Source organism: Aplysia californica, unplaced genomic scaffold (genome assembly GCF_000002075.1).
Source record: "Aplysia californica isolate F4 #8 unplaced genomic scaffold, AplCal3.0 scaffold00518, whole genome shotgun sequence".
Classification (NCBI taxonomy): Eukaryota; Metazoa; Mollusca; class Gastropoda; order Aplysiida; family Aplysiidae; genus Aplysia; species Aplysia californica.
In genome coordinates this window covers 45,398-66,447 of record NW_004797788.1, presented here as the reverse complement: position 1 = coordinate 66,447, position 21,050 = coordinate 45,398, and the positions used below count along the sequence as shown (strand labels likewise).

The 21,050-nt window shown below is 38.3% G+C and overlaps 2 protein-coding genes across 5 annotated transcripts in view; one reads left to right on the top strand and one right to left on the bottom strand.

Moving 5' to 3' along the window:
- Positions 1 to 7,610, top strand: part of LOC101846025 (purine nucleoside phosphorylase) — a 23,606-nt gene extending 15,996 nt beyond the window's left edge. For all 4 annotated transcript variants that reach the window (XM_035971839.1, XM_035971840.1, XM_005106165.3 and 1 more), the window contains exon 7: positions 665 to 7,610. In XM_035971839.1, the coding sequence (XP_035827732.1) occupies positions 665 to 864 (200 nt within the window). In that variant the 3' untranslated portion in view covers positions 865 to 7,610. The remainder of the gene's footprint in view (positions 1 to 664) is intronic.
- Positions 7,611 to 12,459: 4,849 nt separating this feature from the next.
- On the bottom strand, positions 12,460 to 20,296 carry LOC101845799 (protein dpy-30 homolog). The gene is made up of 4 exons (XM_005106162.3): positions 20,198 to 20,296; positions 15,783 to 15,862; positions 14,813 to 14,958; positions 12,460 to 12,710 (listed from the first exon to the last, which is right to left on the bottom strand). Exons 1-4 carry the CDS (start codon positions 20,205 to 20,207, stop codon positions 12,644 to 12,646), a joined length of 303 nt encoding a protein of 100 aa, XP_005106219.1. The 5' UTR covers positions 20,208 to 20,296; the 3' UTR covers positions 12,460 to 12,643.
- Positions 20,297 to 21,050: the final 754 nt, after the last annotated feature.

Below are 21,050 nucleotides of genomic sequence, written 5' to 3'. Positions count from 1 at the left end.
TATTATTTCATTATTTCATGGCCATTTTTCAAGTAGAAGAAAAAATGGAAGAGAAAAAGAGAAAATGGTTGGAAAAAAAGAAAGGAGGAACCCCCCCCACAGCCCCTGAAAAGCATGGGCTCTCACAACCCAACAGAAGACCGTCATCATGATAAAGTATCTGAGGACTATTCAGAAAATAACAATCTTTATCCTTCTGAGTTACACGCACAAGCACTTACCACAAGTCACATTTTGCAGTTAAGACTATTTCCTAATGACTAAGAGATTTGAGTATATTTCCCTCTGTTGTTTTTATTTTCATATCGATTTTTCTCCATGGCTGAAATGACCTTTAAAGTGTCAATGTATATCTCTTTATTTGTAACAAACACACACTGGAACAATGTTACTAAAACAATGTTAATTAAATAGGCATGACAGTTTTTTAAATGACAATGCAAGCATTTAACTACTCGCTACTAGTTCCTGTTAATTCGAGAGTTACATCACACAGACCCCATTATCATTGTTCTCAGTTTGGTAGTGGTGAACAGTGTGTTGTCCATTTAGTTAACAGCTGCCGCACTGGGTATATTCACTAACGGTTGCAAGCTGTTACAGGTTTTGTTTCTCTTGTTCACATTTTTTTACCTTCAACTTTTTGTCTTTCTGTTCGTGACAGGAATGAGCACGGTGCCAGAGGCAGTGGTAGGCCGACACAGCAGCATGCGAGTATTTGGTGTCTCTCTCATCACTGATATGGTGGACTTTGAGGATGGCTCGCAGTTCCAGGTGACTCATGACGATGTTTTGAAGGTTGCCCACCAGCGTGCTCAGTTAATGAAAAAAATGTTTCTGAAATTCGTACAGTTTATCGATTAGTTCTAGATTACTCATTTTGCCACTTCACCAATTTTTTTAAAAGTCATTAGAAATATTTTTTTGCTAGATATTATTACTACACAAGTTATTGATGATAGTTTTGCTTTCTTTATGTGCTATGCAGTTGTTCACAGTTAAAGAGTTTTCCAAATAAATGAGAACCAAATCTGTCTTTATTGCCATAATTATCTAACAGTGACCAACAATAATTGTTGAAGCTTGGTACCTCAGATCTATATTTGTAGGAATTATCTCATTAATTCTCAACATTAAAGTCATGGCTTGATAATATCAGTACCATTTTTCTTAGGTGTAAGTATTTATTGTTATGAGTGAAAATAAATATCTTGAGGTACTTGGTGCATCAAAAGTATGTATAAGTCTTGTTGATTCATAAAACTTCAGCCGTAAATGATTTGTGAATGGATTAAACTTTCTCCTCATCAAAAAGCATTTAGCGGGTGCTCTGATGTGGTCGCCTCCTTTTTTCCTCTCAAACATCTTGCGTCCTTTTTTATCTTCCTTCTTTCTTGTGTTCATTACTCTCTTGTAACACCTCTAATCTTTAGCACTTTATATGACCTTCTCATGTTGTAAGTGCTGTAAAGTTCTTACTAAAACTAAAACAAGCATTTAAATCTATACATCTGTTAAGTATAACAGTATTGAATTTAGACAGTCATTGGGACTGCCTGAACTTGTTATACTTCTCTGCAAAGTAGATTGGGATTTTTGTTGTTGTAACATTGTTCAAATTAGCCTTTTTTCCTCACAAGATTTCTAAGCTTCAGTAGACGCTAATAGGTCTTTTCAAAGGAAAGAAAGGAAGGACAGCACTGCAAAGTGGACATCAGCATGCACTATGTAGAATAGTAACAGTTGTATCTCACCACACAGCCAGCTTGAGAAAATAAAGAGAGGGCCGGGAACAGGGTGATAAAACAAAAAAGTCTTAAGTTTCTGAGCTCAGTACTTCTTATTGTGGTATGGTATTGAATAATAAAGTATTAAAGAGTGACTATCAGTATTGTCAAAGTTTATAAAGCTCACAATCATTTTTAGACTATGGATATTTGGTTTGGTTTTTTTCCATTTGTGATACGGGTACTGTTTATATACTGCTGGCTACCTTTTTTAAGCTTTGTGATAGTGTAATGAGTGTTAAGAAACACATGTACTGGTAGTAGTACTAGATGAATGTTTGATGTTTGTCACATCAGTAGTGCACACAATCGCATTTTCAGTAAATTATTTTGGGGGGGGCCTTTATGCACTACCATCTGTTTTTTCAATTAGTTTAAGACTAAGACACTTTGAGGACACGGTTCAGTCACAGCAGACAATAGTGTTTGTGCTTTATTGGTCTATGTTTTATGTCCTGTCTGGATGGCTGAGGGTGGTTGGCGGGTGCTCTGGTGTGGTTTGCTCCTTCGTTCCTATCAAACATCTGTCATCTTTATCTCCTCCTTCTTTTTTGTGTTTGTTACTCTCTTGTAAAACTTCTAATCTTCTGCACTTATATGACCTAATTGTGTTGCAAGTGCTGTAAAATGCTTACTTTGTCTTATGGCATATGTAGCTGATTAGGTCAATGCACACAAGACAATGTTACTGGCATAGACAAGGATTGATGTCCCGCCCTTTTTTGCATCATATATTACATATTCCGGTGCCTTTATTGCTAGCAAGGTTTTGCTCTTGCATCCTGAGAATCTCAACTTTCTTTTTTTCTCTTTGGCTGTGATCCTCACAGATTGTGAAGTTGACCTCATGGTAGGTCTTTTCCCTTTTGTAGGTATTGTTGTATCTTGGAAGAAGCAGACCTTTTCTTCCCCTCCTTCTGTTCTCTTGTTCTCTATCAAGGAAGTCCAATAGTCTTCCATTTCAATGCAGTGAAAGAATCCTAAATATCGGAAGTCTTTGTGAAAATACCTTGGGAACCCCTGGTTTTCCTGTGCCTATGTGTTCTTCATGTTGTCTAGCCATTTTATTTGAAAGTTCTTTCTGGAGCAACTCATGTGAAACCTTTCGAATTTTTGTCTGCTGATGTGAATGTGAAGTCCCTCACATTTAAAATACATGCATGGTGCAGGATTTTCATTTTCTTGATCTTAACTTTTTTCACTAACACAGGGTTTTCCTCACCTGGACTGGGCCTTTTCTGTGACCTACTTTTTGATTCTGCCGCCCTCAGACAATTTAAAGATTTTGAGTTCAATTTGAACATTAGCCACAGGCATTATGTTTAAAAATACAGGGAAAATAATGACCTATCTCAACATGTTGCTAAAAGTGGTAATTCTTCAGCTTAAGATTTCAGTTTCGATTATTACATAAATAGGACTGGTTTTGAAGCAGAAAATGGCGACCCATGAAACATAGCTTGCGATCCAGCGTTGGGAGTAACAGTAACACAAGCTGTGAAACATGGCTTGCAGTAGTGAAAGAGTTAATCATGTTGAGATTCCTGTCTCTCCTGACTCACTTTGACTTTGATAACTGTTTTGTGGTCATGGAACCTTTTGCAAACTTTGATGAATGAGAGTCTTGGTAATACTAATAGATCATAAGCATTTGCAGTGGTCTGCTACTTCTTGTAGCTTTTCATTCCCATCAATGATTTCTTTTTGCTTGGATATTGTATCTCTCTCAGTTCATGTTGGCCCAGATAGGCAGGGTGAAGCAGCCTACCTCCTAAATGATCTAAATTGTGTTGAGGGGAGTGTAAAATGTCTAAAGTTTTAATTTTTTACGTTCTTCAAAGCATCTTAGTGTATTTCTAGCTCAATATCAGGGCGACTCTTTGGCATGCATCTGAAAATGTGTCCCCCAGATTTTGCGGTTCTTCTTCTAAGTTCAGTCCTTCTAGTCTGTAAATCCTATTATGCAAGTACATGTGCCACATTTGGTAACTACTGGTAACTACATTTGGTAACTACTGTATTCCTAACTGGTTCCCATTTCTTTGATTATTTTTTAATCGATAAAATGAAATTACCAAAAAAAATTATCAAGCTTTACTTTTTGTTTTGACTGTCTGTTTGTCTCTGTCTCTTGAAAATGCAAAAATTGCTCTTTTCATGTGATTTTCCTAAGGGATTGTTTTTTTAAATGTCAAAATTAAGTAAGCCAATATTGGTTTTATGATTTTATATCACTTTTTGTCTGTGAGTGTTTTACGTGATTGATTGATTGATATGCATAGACTGCTTTTGTGTTTGTATTTAGAAGTGTTTGCTGTATCATATATCTGAACCATACTTTTTAGTTTTGCACTGTCTGTTGTTGGGATTGTTGGGGCTATTTTTTTGCATTAAATTTATTTTTTTTTATAGTATGAGCTTTCTTTTCCTGCTTTGTGCTTTATATTACATGAAGTAATGATATTTTACTTATAAATGCTTTGTATTTTATTATATCCTATTCAGTAGGAACTCATGTTGCATGAAACCTCATAAAGCATGAGAATGCTCAAGGTCCTTGAACAAATTACTTCATTATTCATATTTCTTTAAAGAAAATAATGAATTCACTTTGGCTTGAAGGAACAATGCAATTCAAGTGACCATTAATAATGCAAACACATTAGCATCCAGCCCCCCACCCCCTCTCCCCCCCCCCCCACACACACTTCTTTTAGCTTCTTTGTTTTCCACTAGAAGCAAATATTTATAAGTTTAATTAACAGAAGAACATACATAAGCTTAAAGTTAGAGCCAGACTTGCTCATCAGAGTTTTTCCAAAGCAAAAGTGTGATTAACGTAAACCTTCGATTTTAAATGAGAATTGAATTTTTTTTTCTTGTACTAAAGATGCAAGGAAAAGGATGAAAAGGATTCCAGAATCATGTGGGCAGTGCTAAGATGTTTCTTACCCCTGTCATATCATTAGGCCTGATCTTCACTGATTAAGTCAATTATATTTATAAGGAAAACGGAGTATAGTCTTAAATTGAATAGTCGCAATAAGAGCAGTGGTACAAAAGTTTGGTACTGGTGTAATAAAAAACATTTCAAGCATTACTGTTTTTTTAGTTTCGTAAACAATTGTTTCGAAGGGTAAAGAAATATTGTCACTTGATGATAACATTTGAATTTAGGTAATTGTGTGAATTTTAAATGAATTTCAAGTCCCGTTGCAATATTTTTGACAAGGTGCTTTAATCATTTCACTCAGTTTAATTAATAGATAGGAACAAAACTTAATACTAAGATAAAAACGCAGGTATAAGATTTTACTGAGATTGACTAAAACAAACGGTTCACTGTACTGTCAAAAGTATCTCATTCCATTTTTTATTGCATAAAGATTTATTTGCTTTTGAAGTACCAATAATAAAAATATTTTATTGATCTTCTATGACAGTATAGCACCTTTTTGAAAATCCACATTTATACAGTGCCGACCTCAGAACAGCAAGAGAATTGTTTTGAAAACTTCTTTAAATCTGAAACCGTTACATGTATGAGGGCTGCTCTTGCTATAAATGTCATTTATCTATTTATGATGTATTGTATAAAGGCATGTCCTTTTTACTGTACACACAGAGCTTAATGCACTGAGCAAAGATATCAGCTGTTGGCTAGCTAGTTGGAAAAGTGAGTTTGTTTCTCAAGACGGGAAGATTAGTTCTGTGAGTATTTTTTCTGTCTGCTGGAATAATGAAATCCCACCCCTTCAGGTTGGCTGGAACAGGCAAGGTCAATGCAGCCTGCCTTCTAAGATCTAAATTGTGTGGATGGGAGTGTACCATTGAATGTTTTCAATTGTACCAATTGACATTTCATATCAGTCACTTTGTGATCAAATCATAGGTGGCTTGCTAAGTTTTACTGAATTTTCACAATAAAAACTAGTCAAACTATGAAGTTCATAGAAATGATATAGAATTTAAAACATAGGAAAGTGTCCTTTCTTTAAAGAAAAATAATATAATTCTTACTTATTAGTATTGGGTACTTTAACTTTAAAATATTCAAGATGGTCCTGTTTTGTTTTATTCTCTGTTGAATTAAGAAAAAGACTTTTTCATTTTTAGTGCCTTGAATTTCTCAATGATGAAAAATAAGGAGAAGAAGAGAATTCTTTACTAAACTTGTGTAGTCAGGTTTTACATCAAATTATACATGATTTATAAATTCAGTTAAAACTAACGATGTATTTTGCATAGATCAGGTTTGCCACCTTGTACTATTGTGTTCACTGGCAGCAGATGTTCAAAATGTTTTATTTTTCTGTGATGTCAAAATGTTGAAACACCTACAATGCTCATAACCAATATATAACTCATTATTTCCCTATTGTAAAAATGTTTTTTTAACATATTTTTTGGTCTTCCTATTTCATGTTTTCCGAAGTACTGATATTAGGTTCTTGATATATTTGACCTTGATGGAACATATTGGTGGTATCGTAAGCAATCCGCTGAAGTCCATTTTGGTACTTTTTACCCTGAACACACACAAAAAGAACCAACTAGTTTTTGTTGCGATGCTCCTATCAGGAATCATGAAAAGCGAGAAAATTGTATAAGCCTCTACCATGACAATACGTTAAACTGCATCAAAAATTGGAATTACGAAGTCTGTCTCAGAATAAAGTTTCCCTGTCATGCTGTCCGCAGATATAATTATAAATCACCTTGTATCAACAGAAAGCTTATTCAAATACCTATCAACGTAGGAATCATCAAGTTCAAGACATTTTTCCATTTGATGTACTCAGCGGTCAAAGACAGTGGCCAGTGATCGTTTGTCCAAGGTCCCGAGTGCTTTACTCAGAGCCTCTTCTGTCTGGTCCTCGTCCTCAAATCGCAGACCTCGCAGCATTTCTTTCACCTTGGGGAAGAGGTGGAAGTTGCATGGAGCGAGATCGGGCGAATAGGACGGGTGTTCCAGTAATTCCCACGAGTAGCCCTAAACAAGCTCGTTCACAACTCTGGACTTGTGAACATGCGCGTTGTCATGATGCAGGATGACGCTTTCTTCAAGCAAAGCGGGTCTTTTGTCCGGGTTGCGAGTCGCAGCTTGTCTTTGAGGACGAATCTGTAGTAGTCACCATTGACAGTTACGCAAGGCGTGACTAGCCAGCCCAGTATGATGTCACTCATGTCGAAAAAAAACCCAATGTGGTGCATCACATTTCTCTGCCCGAGTTTTCTGTGTGGGCTTCATCTTTCATGTCAGACCTCCCACCTTCAACCTCCCTGGTCCATTTCCTTACTATTTGAATTGATGAGGCATTATTCTTTATTACTTTGTATAGATCACCATTGGTTTCAGCTACAGACTTGCCAAGAAGAGTTGAACATTTGATCACAACTCGGACAGCGTAGCATGAGTAGGTTGCACCGATGTTTTGCTCAGCCATTTTCCTGGAATTTGCCTTGGACAAAGTGCACAAGAACACAGCACTTGACACGTCACAGCTCTATGACCCATGCACTAATGCCCTTGAAATTTAGCGTTGAGATTTTTTAGACATGATGTCATGACATCACAAAATTTAGCAGCTGTTGGTTGTGTACTTTGGATTTTATGGAGGAGGGAAACTTTATTCTGAGACAGACCTCGTATGTGGATTGCTTTTGACAGCGATGATATAAATTTGCTGTGACTGTGTGTGTATTTTGTCCCCCCCCTCCCAACTCATTCTTTTTCATAAGTACTGTCTTTTGTACTTACTTGCATTATTGCATGTAGTTCATCTTGTTTTGCTTTTATTAAAATCTACTTTTATTACCTTATATAGTATCGTTCTGTGTGTTCTTTTTATAGAAGGTGATTATGAAATGATTTGGTTAGACAAAGGACCGGCAAGTACAATTATTGGTCTTTTAATAAGGTTTATTCTGTTTCTTTGTTACTGAACTAGGAATCGTTCCTAGACTAGTACTCTTGACAGTGCTAGCAAAAAAACCAAAAACATGCACACCCTGAAAGCACATTGTTATTTCAACATATTGGCGACATAACTACATATGTCGTTAAAGATGGTTTTATTAGACTCTCTCGTAGAGTTACAAACCTTTCGCCATCCCAAATGGAGATCTTTTGAAGTTCCATTACAACTTACATATAGGTACTAATTGTACCAAATACGATACATGTAGTAGAAATTAACCAAATAATACCAGCCTGAGTACTTACCTATAAACCCTCCCCACCAAACCCCAACCAAACACAGGCCTTTACTTTCTGTGTGTGCATACAGACATATACTCGTTTTTCCCCCCGAGTCCCACCACTTCATCTTCTTTACAGATCCCTATGGTTAAATTGAACTTCGGATGGGTTATTTTTTTACTCCCGCGACGCCATCAACTCATCCGAAGTCGACTATTCTTTGACTTTGTGGTCAAAATAATGGGTGTGCCACCCTCACCTCCCCTCCCCTACCCTTTCTCCACCCCCTTTAAAAAAATAACATGAATTCTTGAGTTTCAAGTTGGTGTTGGAGGAAAAATGATAACTCTTCAACAACGCAAGTTCAAGAGTATCTTGTTTGAGATTTGGAACAACTTTGCCTTTACCGTGTCTCTCAATGACCACATGATGCCAACTGTGATTACAGAAAATCTCTACATGACAAATAAGGTATATTTTTTTTTCTCCTTCATCATAATCATTATCATCGCATGATGAAAAAGTCTTCAGTCTTCTCACTATACTTACTTAGTATATTACTCTCTCCCCATACCGTGGCGTCTGTAGCCTAGTGGTTAGGCTTCCGGACTCGTGATCGTGAGATTGCGGGTTGGGGGTTCGAGACTCAGCTCGGTCCGGCGTTGTGTCCTTGGGGAAAGACACTTTACACGAACTTCCCACTTGGCTCGGTCCTATCGGAAACGGACTTCAAACTAGGAGGTCCAAATAACCTAATAGTGTTGATGGGGGCGTTATACCCATACCATTCCACCATTTTTCACCATATACCATCAGTCGAGAGCAGTCGATGCCATTCTTGCTTGTCCCTGGCCACCTTCTCCAATCTCGGCACATCCAGACCCTTGGTGATTGCCTTACTTATAGGTTCCTAATCGTGCCTCGGTTTCTTCCAGTTTGTCTACCTCTTTTTCTTTTTTCAGCTGGTCTCCAATACATGTACCCTGTCTGATAAGGCAATCCGGTCTTCGGCATTCTTAGAACATGTCCTAAATATCTCCATCTTCTGTTTATTGTCATGTTGATATCTTCAATTCCAGCTCTTTCTACCACTACATTATTTTAATTTATACAGTGGAACCAGGATTCAATGAAGTCGTCGGGCCTAGCCTTCAAATTAGTTGAATCCGTGTGTTCGTTATGGCAAACATGAGGTTTTTTGTGTAGATAATTACAGGCACCAAGCAAGTAATGTATTCGACTTTCTCAATCAAAAGGAGTTTGGTTTCAAATGAGAAGCATTTTCTTTCATTTCTTTGATACCAAAGAATTGCTAGAAGATTCAAGGAAAATATTCTGAACTCTACCAAGCACACACTGTGCAAAAGAACCAATTTGTTCAAATGTACTGTTTGCCAAACAAGTTCTGTTGCTGTGTAAAGCCTAGCATACGTCAACGTTTGATTCCACAGCCCAGCGCGCAATTCATTACTAAGATCTATGTCAAGATTAACTTATCATTTTAATATTGATCAGTAGCTAGGGAAAAAAAAACCTGTCACATTTGTATCTTTACTGATGTTCCACGCTCGGACCGTTTGTATCCCCTCCCCCCTAGACACACGCACACAGTCATACTAGTGCTGGCCGCCTGTCTGACTTTGACACATGCTAAGATTTGGGTGCCTGATAACAACGTGCATGTTGGTATAAAAGAAGATCGCTGATTGGTCGCATAGAGCAGTTCCCTCTGCAAGCTTGCTCAATATGTTCCTTGAATCCAGGTTATTAAAAAAAATTTTAAGAATAAAAAAACCTGGGATTCCGACTCTGTTCGTTGAATTCGAGCTTTTGTTGAATCTGAATTCCATAGTAATTAGATCAATTCCATTTTATTAGTAAAATTCTTAGTAAAATTTAAATTTTCGTTGAATTGCTTTGTTTGTTTTCCATAGATCTACATCTCTGAACCATACGTCTGTACAGCCACATTGCCACTAAATATTTTAAATTTCGTCTTCAATTTCAATGAAATGATCTTTGACTTCCAGAGAATAATTATATTTACAATCAAACCTGTCCAAGACTTGTCAACATTTGTTGATGAGAAAAGTGTTCACCCTCGTCCTAGATTGGTGTTCTTGAAAAATATCATAATAATAGATAAAATGCAAGGTGGAAAAGGGAAGTGGTCGTTTGTACAGATCATTGTCTTGCTCAAGTGATTGTTAGAGGGTTTGATTGTTGCCTGTTTTTAATATGTGTGACGATGCGATGGAATCAGGCGCTCGTCAATTTTTAGGAATGTCAAATTATTGATATAATTTTAAAGCTTGTTCATTTTTCTTACTTTCGATGAAAAAATACCCTTAAACAAAAGTCAAGATATATTCATCACTGAAGAAGGTGGGAGTTGCCTGGTTTCAGAGATAAAATTAAAGAGAAAATGGCGGACAAAGTTAGGTGACTTCCACAATTTGTTGAGTCTTTGGAAACTGAAAATATGTATTTTTTGTGCCTTTAATCAACATTTTTTTGTAAAATCCACACTGAAATGTGTTTCGTTTTTAAATGGACATAAAAGGTGTTGCGCCCAAAAGCAAATATCAGATAAAAATGACGGTTTCTTCAGTTGAATCATTTTGACGAGCGCCTGGTTCAACACGGTGCCTCACATATGTATGTATAAAAGAGTTTCACTGTAAATTATTAGTCCCTGGCTCACCAACTGTCTCTAATTTCCCAGGACTGTCCTGGATTCGGCAATGGGGGAATTTGAGAGGAGAGAACATATTTACTACCACCATACACCAAAAAACAGTCCCTCTCTATGCAGTTCTGTGTGATGTAAATCTAGGGAGGGAAGGATCAGCCCTTCCAACCCACATTTGTTTTATGTAGTAATATTGCAAGCTAAGTTTTAATGTAGTGAGACAAAGTACAGTCAAACCTGTGCAAGACGGCCACCCTTTGTCAATGAGAAAAATGGCCGTATATGACAGGTGGCCGTCTTAGGCAGGACTGATCAAGATGAAGAAAATGAACCATTCCCATCCGAGGTCCCAATCGAAATTAGCTGCATTGTTGCTGTTTTTGTTGTTGGTGGTGGTGGTTTGTATTTTGTTTGTAACTTTTATTTTGTTGCTGATTTTGCACAAGAGTGACAATAATACGAAATGTATCAGACGAGGAAGACCGAGTGCCATGTTAAAACAAACACATGGGTCGCCACCACTGGGAGAACGAGCGACGCTTCTGTAACAAGTTCATGTTGACATCCTTTGTTACTTTGTTACAGACTGGGTAAACAGTGACCACTCATCTCACTTACGATTTGTATGAGTTCTGGGCGGGGCTTATGGGTTTTGAGGGATCACAAGCTTACCTCACCAGAAGCTGAAAATTGGTAGCTATTGGTCAACAGTGGGAGGGGCCTACGCAACATGATTGGTTGAAGGGACTACCTAACAACAACGACAGGTGATTGAATTATTATGACGGCTAGCCCACAACGCCAGGGGCCAATGCACAGTTTATGACAAAACGTAATGGAGTCACTAAGGTGTCCGTCTAAGACAGGTGTTATTGCTTAGTGCGATAGGGGTTTGGTGTTAAAATATAGTGGCCGCTGCCGCGTTGTACAGATGCCCGTTTTACACAGTTAAATTATATACAAAAAACGCAAGGGGGGAAATGGAAAGTGGCCGTTTGTACAGGTGACCGTCTTATAGAGGTGGCTGTCAGGGCAGGTTTGACTGTATATGTATGTGTGGTGTTCACACTAAAGGAGTGCCAGCATCACGCGACCTCAGTGCTGTCTTGCATCTCCATTTTTTTTAAAACAGTGAATATGTGACATCTTCTAAAGCTGACCTTTTGTTATGAACTGTTTTCACTGTTATTAAAAATGGAGATACGACAAAAAAGCACTGGGGTTGCGATCCGTGGAGCAGCAGTTTGAGATTTATTCACTACCTCGTCGCAAACAGATGACTCTTAAAGTATGGTTTCCCAGTGGGAAAAACGTTTATCGAGTATCTTGGTCTTTCTACTGCAAAATTGTATCCCTTTCAGCTTGGGTTGTCCATTAAAGGAAGAGTTGAGACCTGCCTCCTGAGTTATTTAAATTGTGTTAGTGCAGACTTAATACACTGCAAAATTAAAAAACCCGATACAAATGGACTACAAGATTACCAGTTTGTGCCTGAGGTTGTCGATATATATCAATCAGAAGTCCTGAGTAAATTAAATGTAGCATTGAACCATTTTAGGGTTGGGCATTGGACATTCCAATTCAAACTGTAGCAGCCCATACAAGTTTTTTACCCAGTGGCTAACTCAGAGCCCAACAATGAAGAGTGCTTTTTACATATTATTTTTCAATTCCTTAGAAGTCTTTTTCAACTGACGTTTTTTCATAGTAAATGTATAATTATTTTATATGCTCTTTCTTCATTTAATTTTATACTGTAAAATGAAAAATACCTGACTGTTGTTGCAATGACTGATGGACTTTATTACATATGAAATAGATGGAAACATAGTGAAGTTTTATAAACGACAGAATAAAAAAAATGATGCATGGGAAGGTGCAGGTCTTGGGTGGAGCTCTCCATGTCCATAGACATGCACATCGACAGCAACATCAGGATCAATCAGTCATGACTGACAGCTATCACTGGTCAAACTGGTCTTTATTCTTCAATAAATAAGCTGCCAGAAACTCCACTGGATTTGGAGGCCTGAGGAAGATTGAGTTGGACAAAAGTTAAGTAGATTTTATTTTAAAAGAGAAAACATCTAAGATCTACAAACTCTGAGTAGCTGCAAATTACTGGATTCAAAACTGAGCTCTTGTGGGTAAGATTGTACCACTTTTATTGTTAATTTTTTCAGTTAATTACCAGCTTCATAGACACAGCACAGGTCTTATCTACATTAAAAAATCTTTCTCAGAATGAAAGTGCACATCACTTCCGTATTATCTATTAAGTTCAATGGTTGCTTGAATGCAGCTTGATACTGTTATTGCTACTGTAGCAAGCTGAATAGGCTCTCCCCCTCCCTTCAAGGAAGACAAACACTCTTTGTTACATCTGTTCTACGATGTCCTAAGGGAAACATTAGACATTATTATACTGAGTGCACTAGGCCTACACGGATTCATTTAAGATGCTCCATGAGCTTTAGTTTCAGAGACACACGACAAAACAGAAACGATTTAGAATTTGATTTCGCCCTAGAATTTCCAAAGTCGTCTTCTTCTCAAGAAGTAACAGACACTGGAATAAACTCAATCTGGAATTATAAAGTGTCAAGATTCTCTAACAGTATAGGGAATGCAAATAACAAAAATAGTGTGACAAAGCCACTGGTGCTCTTACTCTAACAAGGCTCCGAAAACAAAGCAAGAAGAAGTACAATCAAGTTTCAGCATTTGAATTACAGAAAAGTATGAGTTGCGACAAGACGGTCGATTTTTCACTGAGCTTTCCAAGTACTTAAAGTTTTTTGGTCTTTGCATCTATCATATATGTACTCATTTCTTACATCTAAAGGTGCACCTTTGTTCCTAAGACTTTCCCCCGACAAGTGCAAGTATACCACTGATGGTAATAGTGTGAGAGATGTGGTTCTTTTTTCATTGAATATAATAGCCTACTAACAATGCAATAGACCTGCATGTGAGTCTCAACCAGATTGTCTGAAAATTTTGCGCGTACCCCCCCCCCCCCCCCAATAAGAGCTTAAATTTTTGTGGGTGTCATAAGGAAGGACTTTTCCGAGTAACGAGCGACCACCCCAACAAACACAATAAAGAAGAGACCTAACCCTAACCCTAGGCTAGGCCTACCCCAAAAAAGAACCTGCAACGAGTCTCATGTAAAAAGGCCAGCACAAGTCCAAAATGAAAACCCCCCCCAAAAACCCCCACTCCAAAACAAAGAGCACGCATTATATGGCCTACCTACATCTAGAATCTATATCTATATCTAGATCTACATTGCTATTATAATAGGGTTTGATACAGTTTCGTAACACAATAGAATTGGAGTATGAATCCTCCATACCATATATAGATCTAGATCTAGTAATCTAAATAAATCTAGGTCGATATCTTGTAGAACAAGTGAATAGGAATAGGCCTTGAACTAGAAATCCGCATCCGATTCCGAAAAGAGGGACTCAGCTGAGTATAGATTCTAAATAATTCACGCACCTGATGAAATGCTTTTTACCAACGGCTTACCAACATTAATATTACAGCACAACCTATGACTACGATAGGGTTTGACACAATAGAATTGGAATATGAATCCTCCATTGAGGTCTATAATGATCTATATAAATCTAGATCTAGATCTAGATTCTATTAGAACAAGTCAAGTGAGTGAATGAATCCACACGATCTCAACAATTGAATTTGTCAACAAACGAAATTCAAAATGGCCGCTCGAGCACGAAACTGAAAGTAGATAATTTAGGTCGTCGTCCTTTTTCGTATTCGTATTTCTACTCGGTTTCCGACAATTATGTCGGAAACGCCGACGTCGGCAGTCGGCGGAGCGCGCGTCGGCGGTCGGCACGAAAACGAAAAGTGCCGACAAAGCCGACGGGAGAAAAAGGGGGCGCTGGCAGTCGGCCAGGCCTCGCACTTCGCACATTGACTGATACAGGTGGGCCTAGCGATAGCATCGGCCGGTTCGCGAGTCGGGTCGCGTTTGTCGGATTTCAGACGATTGTCGGCAAACATGCAGGTCTAAATGCAAATCTGACAATGATGCACAACTAGACATTTCTTTTCAAATGGTGATGATCAATTGCAGAAGCAACAAAAACAAACCTTTCCCGTGCTAGAACTGACATTCCAGACAGAAGAATAGGTACCACAGTTTGATCAAGATATGCTCTGGTCGGTAGGGACTGAAGGTCAACCTTGGCCCGTTTGTTAGGCACTTCAGCAGCCTCTTTCTCACTCATGATGATTTTCTGAGGGAAAAATTTTTTAAAACATTATGATTATCCAGTTGATGAAATAAAGAATCATGGAACATCACCACCATTTAGGTTATATTATGATTAAACATACACATATAGGCTACTGGGTGTCTATAAAAAAAAGGACCCATCTCAAGGGCAATGACTTGGTCATATTTGCACCAATTTCAACAAAACTTGAAACAAAATATATGAAAAAAAATGAATAGTGATGAAAATGTTAAGTTTTAAAAATTTTAATCAGAATTGGGTAGAATTCAAAACTTTAGGCAGGGGTGTGATTGACCCTTTCTCATTTCAAGACGAAGAAAGTATAAACCATAACTGTCATGTCAAATGGATATCCTGCAAGGAGGAGGATGAAACTATTTAAGATGTCCCGCCAACTATCGTGCCAGAACTGGTCTGCTGGGACATTTCAGTAACCCACTTTCAGCACATTTCAAGGACCCCCCCAGCAAGTGTTGAGTTCCTGCGTGCTGTCGGCAATGCTGACCGTTTATGACGCCACAGCGCCAAAAGAGAGAGAGAGAGAGAGAGAAATGGATATCTCACAATGCTAACAATGTCATACTATTTTTCATTCCATTGACTTTGATGAGTCAGCGAAGCAGTTCAAACAACATCAAACAATGTTATCTTTATACTCGGTGGACTGTCAGAATAAACTTTTTACATTTTCTTTGTGACAAGAGCAGGTCTGCACTTGGGATTCTGTTGCCATGATGCTTTCATTGTTTACCTCGCTGGTACATTTTCCTATCATGTCACCTAAAGAGCAAAATATTTGATGTTCTGAAAGATTAATTACTAACTTGAATATTGTCTGGGATGTCTTGAGTGTCAGGGACTTCATTTGTCCCTAACTCTGTGGTAGACACTGGTCTGGATCCTTCTGAAAAAGACATTCAAATGAAGACTATGTAAACCATTCCTCATTTTCATCAGAGTGTAGGTAAAGTCCAACATCATATCTGTGAATCTTTTTCCCAAATGATTGTTTTCTTTCACAAAAGCTGAGATGTGCGACTGCGAATACTTTGAGTGGTGTGTAAGTAAATTCATTTGCGAGTATGGCTTCCAAACATCTCTATGGACACAAAGAGACGGCTTATCAGTTCAAAATTTAATTTATAACAATATTGTGCTACCAGTGCCAGACCTGGACATTAAGTAAAACACAAGAAAGCAAAATTACTGCATGCCAGATGAAATGTCTCCACAAAGCCGTTAGCTCACTTACTACTGGGCCCTTTGACCAGTCACAAGCGTTGAAGACTGGCGTTTTTGGGAGTATTTCAATAAATCACAACTCTCAAAATTACCCTATTGTTATTATTTTTTGACACAGTAAATTAACATTCAAGCTTAATCTAATACAAAAAACTAAAGTTGTCTAAGACTAATATTTTACTTTGTATGATTTTTTAAAAATTAGCATGAATTTAGTTTTCCGAAAAATGTCCAGAGACGTGACAGGTAGAATGAAATTCACAACAACAAAAATAAAAGTTAAAAGTGTTCTGTTTTGATTTGTATGCATGTGTGAGTGTTTGGTGAAAATATAAAAGCTGATCTGTGCGTTGATTCAGACCCATACACTGTCTGACATGAGACAGATACGGCACGACGTTGTGATTTCGTTGCGCGAACAACAACACCAGTACTAGTACTAGTGCTAGATCTAGCCCTAGAACTACGACTTGGGCCATGTTCAGGTACATATCCAGGATCCTAACTATCAGACACATCATATTCTGAGACACAAGAACTAGTAAAATGTATAGAAGTATAGAAAACGGCGAAATTATGTGATTCTTGTTCATGCGACTTTTTCGACCGTTACTACGACGCGACTGTCGGATTACTATCAGCTGTATAGAAAAAAACAAAGCGCGAGTTCCGGTCAGTTCAACCCCAGTTGGGGTCACTGTCCTTCACCTTCAATAACTTAAAAACTACGGGCCCCAGAGATACGAAACGAAGTCTAAGTAGCACAGGCTTGGCCAAACAAGGGTATGAGGCAGGTCTCGCGATCCATGTGTGATTTGTACAGCGAAAAAAAAAATTCCAAAGTTGGTCACGCAGGGCTGGTGGGAACCGTCGCGAGCGTCGCGCCGGGGGTCACGCAACTGTTGTGTGAACCGTCTGAGGTGAGTTAACATTGCAAGAAAAGACTGGCAGAGAAAAAAAGAAGTAAGAGCAACTATTAGTCTGGAGTCCTGTCTGCATTTTACAGAAAAAACAGGGAATAAAACGGTTTGGCCACCTGTTACGAATGTCACCAAGCCAGCCAGCCTTGAGAGCCTGTGACATTAAGTACCCGGTACTCAGGCTATAAAGTAGCCAAATGCCTAAAATATTTGTAGATGACCCAGACGCACTTTATTTTAAAGATAGGCAACAAGCAGATGATTTTATAGGCCTCCATAAGAAACTTGTGGGAAAAAAACTCAAAAGCATACAATCGCAAACAGATATATTTAGGTCTAGAATTATGGGCTCTCATTGTCTTGAGGTGCAGTGTTTGCCTCTCATTCATAAAGTCCCAAGATAAAAACTTGACAAAGATGAAAAAAGTTCTCCTAAATGTTCTTTCAGCTCGTTTTCAGTTCCTTCGTCCTCCTCTGCTTTCCTCTCCACTTTCTTTTCCATACCCTACCTCCTTTATCCCTCACTCACGACTCTTTCTCCTGCTAATCCTGGCTGCTGCGTACTGTTGTCTTTTAGCCTCACCCCTGATTTCGGTAGGTAAAATCTACCATCTGGCCATCTTGAATAAGGGTGGAAATCTCATATACGTCCCATGTGCAAGTTGTGCACATTAAAGATCCCTCGATGATCCTAAAATCGATAAGTTTGTGCTTTGGCTATGAGCCAGGGACAATTCAAAACTAATTTCCATCAAAGCTGAAAATACTCTCAGGTATAAACATGACTATGTCAGTATTTTCAAAACCGTAATATGTGGCAAGGTGGCCCTATGAAGTAGAAAAAATTGTTAATCTACATATTTGTAAATCAGTTGCACTGCAGGTTGAAGAACCAGCTGTCAACTACCCCTAAGTCTAAGATCTTGGTGAAATGCTTTACAATATATCAATATTAATTACAGATTGAGCCTCTATATCATAACTATTAACTAGATCTAGATTCTAGATCTAGATTCTAGATCTAATCTAGATCAACCACAACTCCAGAACAAATTACAAAAAAATTCAATAACACACGTCACATGCCAAGTAACCTAGATTCTAGATATAACATACTCCAATATAACTATAACAGCTGCAACACTTGAAGTATGTTGTGTCGTCTAATTTTGTAGCAGTAGCAGTAGTAGTAGGTAGCGTAAACACGGCCTCGCGGGCACTCACGGCCTTCTGACCGCGTGGTACCGGTGAAATCGGGGTAATTCCGATCGCTGTTTTTTTGCTCTTTCGCTATAAAACACCAAATGCCGTACACCATGTAAAAGTTCAGCTTTTCCTCGTTACAATGGTGTAAGTTGTTTATATGTCCGATTATTAGTAGCTGGAGAATCGCCGACGAAAGCGAAACCCTCGCGGTCTGAATGCGTGGTCAGCCTGTTCAAAAATTGACAGGCATGCATTCAAATGCTTCGCGGAACAGGCGATGATTAAATACCGTCCTTTCATTGGCGGAAAACTTTAGAACTCTAAAGTGCTTTCTCGTGGTATATATTTGGCCTTTTGCGTTTAAATAAAAAGCTTTTAAAAATGCTGTCAAAATGTTTAAAGATCACTTTTTACACAAAATATGTCAAACACAGGCTTAAAAAAGGTATCAAGATCAGTTTATTTCCTATTTCAATAAACTAATTAGCTTGGAATTATTATACATCAATCCTTCCGCGAGACTCGGAAAGCATGTGACCCCGCACGCGGGGTACACTACAGTATAAGTATAAGCCGACTCGCTCGCCGCGGGGGCCGGTGCGGCGCCGGCCGGGTCAACGCTCGGTGTTTTTGTCGAAATAACAACAGATCATCGTGTTTGAAGTGATAAAATACTGATTTGTAATGATCTCAGTCTTGAAAAAAATTAGGCTCCATATATTTGTTATAGTGATTGTACTCTGTTAATGTGGAGATGTTTAGTGCTCTTGGTACTCTTTTATTGTCTGTCAAACATGGGGTTGCAGCCAGTGACTGACTTTAACCAATTTGATCAAATTTTAAACAACTACCATTTTCTTAAAAATTGACTGAGAGGTTAAAAAATGGTACCAAAATGCTCAATGGATATAGGCCTTTCAAATGGAACAGATAAATTTGGCATGCAGCTACTTTGAAAATTTAGTTTCTGGTACCAAGTAGTAGTGGTTGATAATGGTAGGGCACTGAGACTTGTCAAAGAACAACAGTGACAACACTGAATTCATGAAGTAGCCTACAAAAAAAATTAGGTATTTTTTTACTTTCCCTCCCGTCTCACACTCAGCTACCAGTTGTCTATTTACTACTAAATATTGATGCGCTGAACACAAATATCAACTTCATTTCTGTCGCAAATTAACAGTTTTTGAAATATGTGATTGTTTTTAACCGAGATAGACATGCTTTGGACCAATCGGGGGGTTCCAGGGGGGCCTGCCCCACTGGGGTAAAAGAAAATCTGGGGTTACAGGGGGGCATGCCCCCCTGTTTTTACCCATAATTTGATATTTTACAGTTAGATTTGAAATTGTCTTGAAAATAATTGATTTGCGACAGTTTAGTGGCTTTATGTGTGATCTGCAGCAAACAGTACAGCAGTTTAACCCCTGAAAGAGTGCATCTGTGTGCGGGAGTGAAAGTAAAAATTTACCAAAAATTCAATAACACATGTCACAAATGCCAAGTAACCTGGATATAACACACTCCAATATAACTGTAACAGCTGCAACACTTGAAGTATGTAGTGTCTTCTAATTTTGTAGCAGTAGTAGTGGTTGATAATGGTAGTGCACTGAGACTTGTCAACAAAGAACAACAGTGACAACACTGACTACAGTTCAGACAAGGCGTGCCAGAAGAAAGAAGAACAAAGGTTCAAATTTGGCAGACTGCCGCAGATTAAGATTTCTTCTGGGATTGTGGCTGACATTTTCAACGACGCTAATCACACCGATTTCTAGTTTCGTAAAACAGCTAAATACACATAAAAGAACACCACATGGATTTTAAAAGCAAATTCCACCGGTTGATAGGACAACAAACAAGCGTACCATCCGCCATTTTCGTTGTTTCTAAGGGAAGGGGAAGTAGAAGTTTTTGGCCTCCTTGTGCACGCTTATTGGTTCGGAAAACGTTTCGCCTTTTTCCTTCTGTTGCTGCAGCAGAAGCTTTTCTCGGATTTCAATAAATTATTAAATTGTATTAACGTAAATCATATCCCCAATATAATCCTACTGTTTTCTGTATACAGAAGGACAAATAGAATAAAAGTCAATGTAACTCTGAGATGACACAGAGCTAGTAGGGACTTTGATTTGTAAATGTCAATTTTCTCCTGTTTATCTCTGCCCGCCTACGGTAAAATATGAGACCCTCCACCTCCACCCTCTGTGATTTATTCAAGAAAAGCCATATTCGAAATAAATGTTCCCCAGCACCATAGGCCCCTAGTAAAAAAAAAAAAAGTAGCGATGATAATAATGGTCTTAAAGGTGTTGGTATCTCTTCCTTTACTCACTCCCTAGTCTCTTTTTGAAAACATGGAGTGACTTAATCTCCTTTTAATCGTATTGGGAATCATGGTTTGATATTTCTATTCTCGGATAGTTTTTATTCTCCTCTCGTTTTACACACCTGTTCAAGTTATCTATGAAAGTTAAATTCGGTCTACCTCTGCCTCTTTTGCCTTCTACTTTTCCATTGCAAGCAAGATGTTCATGGCCTTGTGTCGATTTAATTAGGGCCCTCTCGAAAGGAACCCCATTCTTTGCCTCTTTTATCGTTTGTTTGTTATTAATTAGAGACCGTCCTACGCCTTCTTACAGATTATCGCCTGTTTGGGCCCTTTACACGGCATCTGTCAGGACAAAGCTTCAAAGAGGAAGAAGATCTCATTCTAGCCTA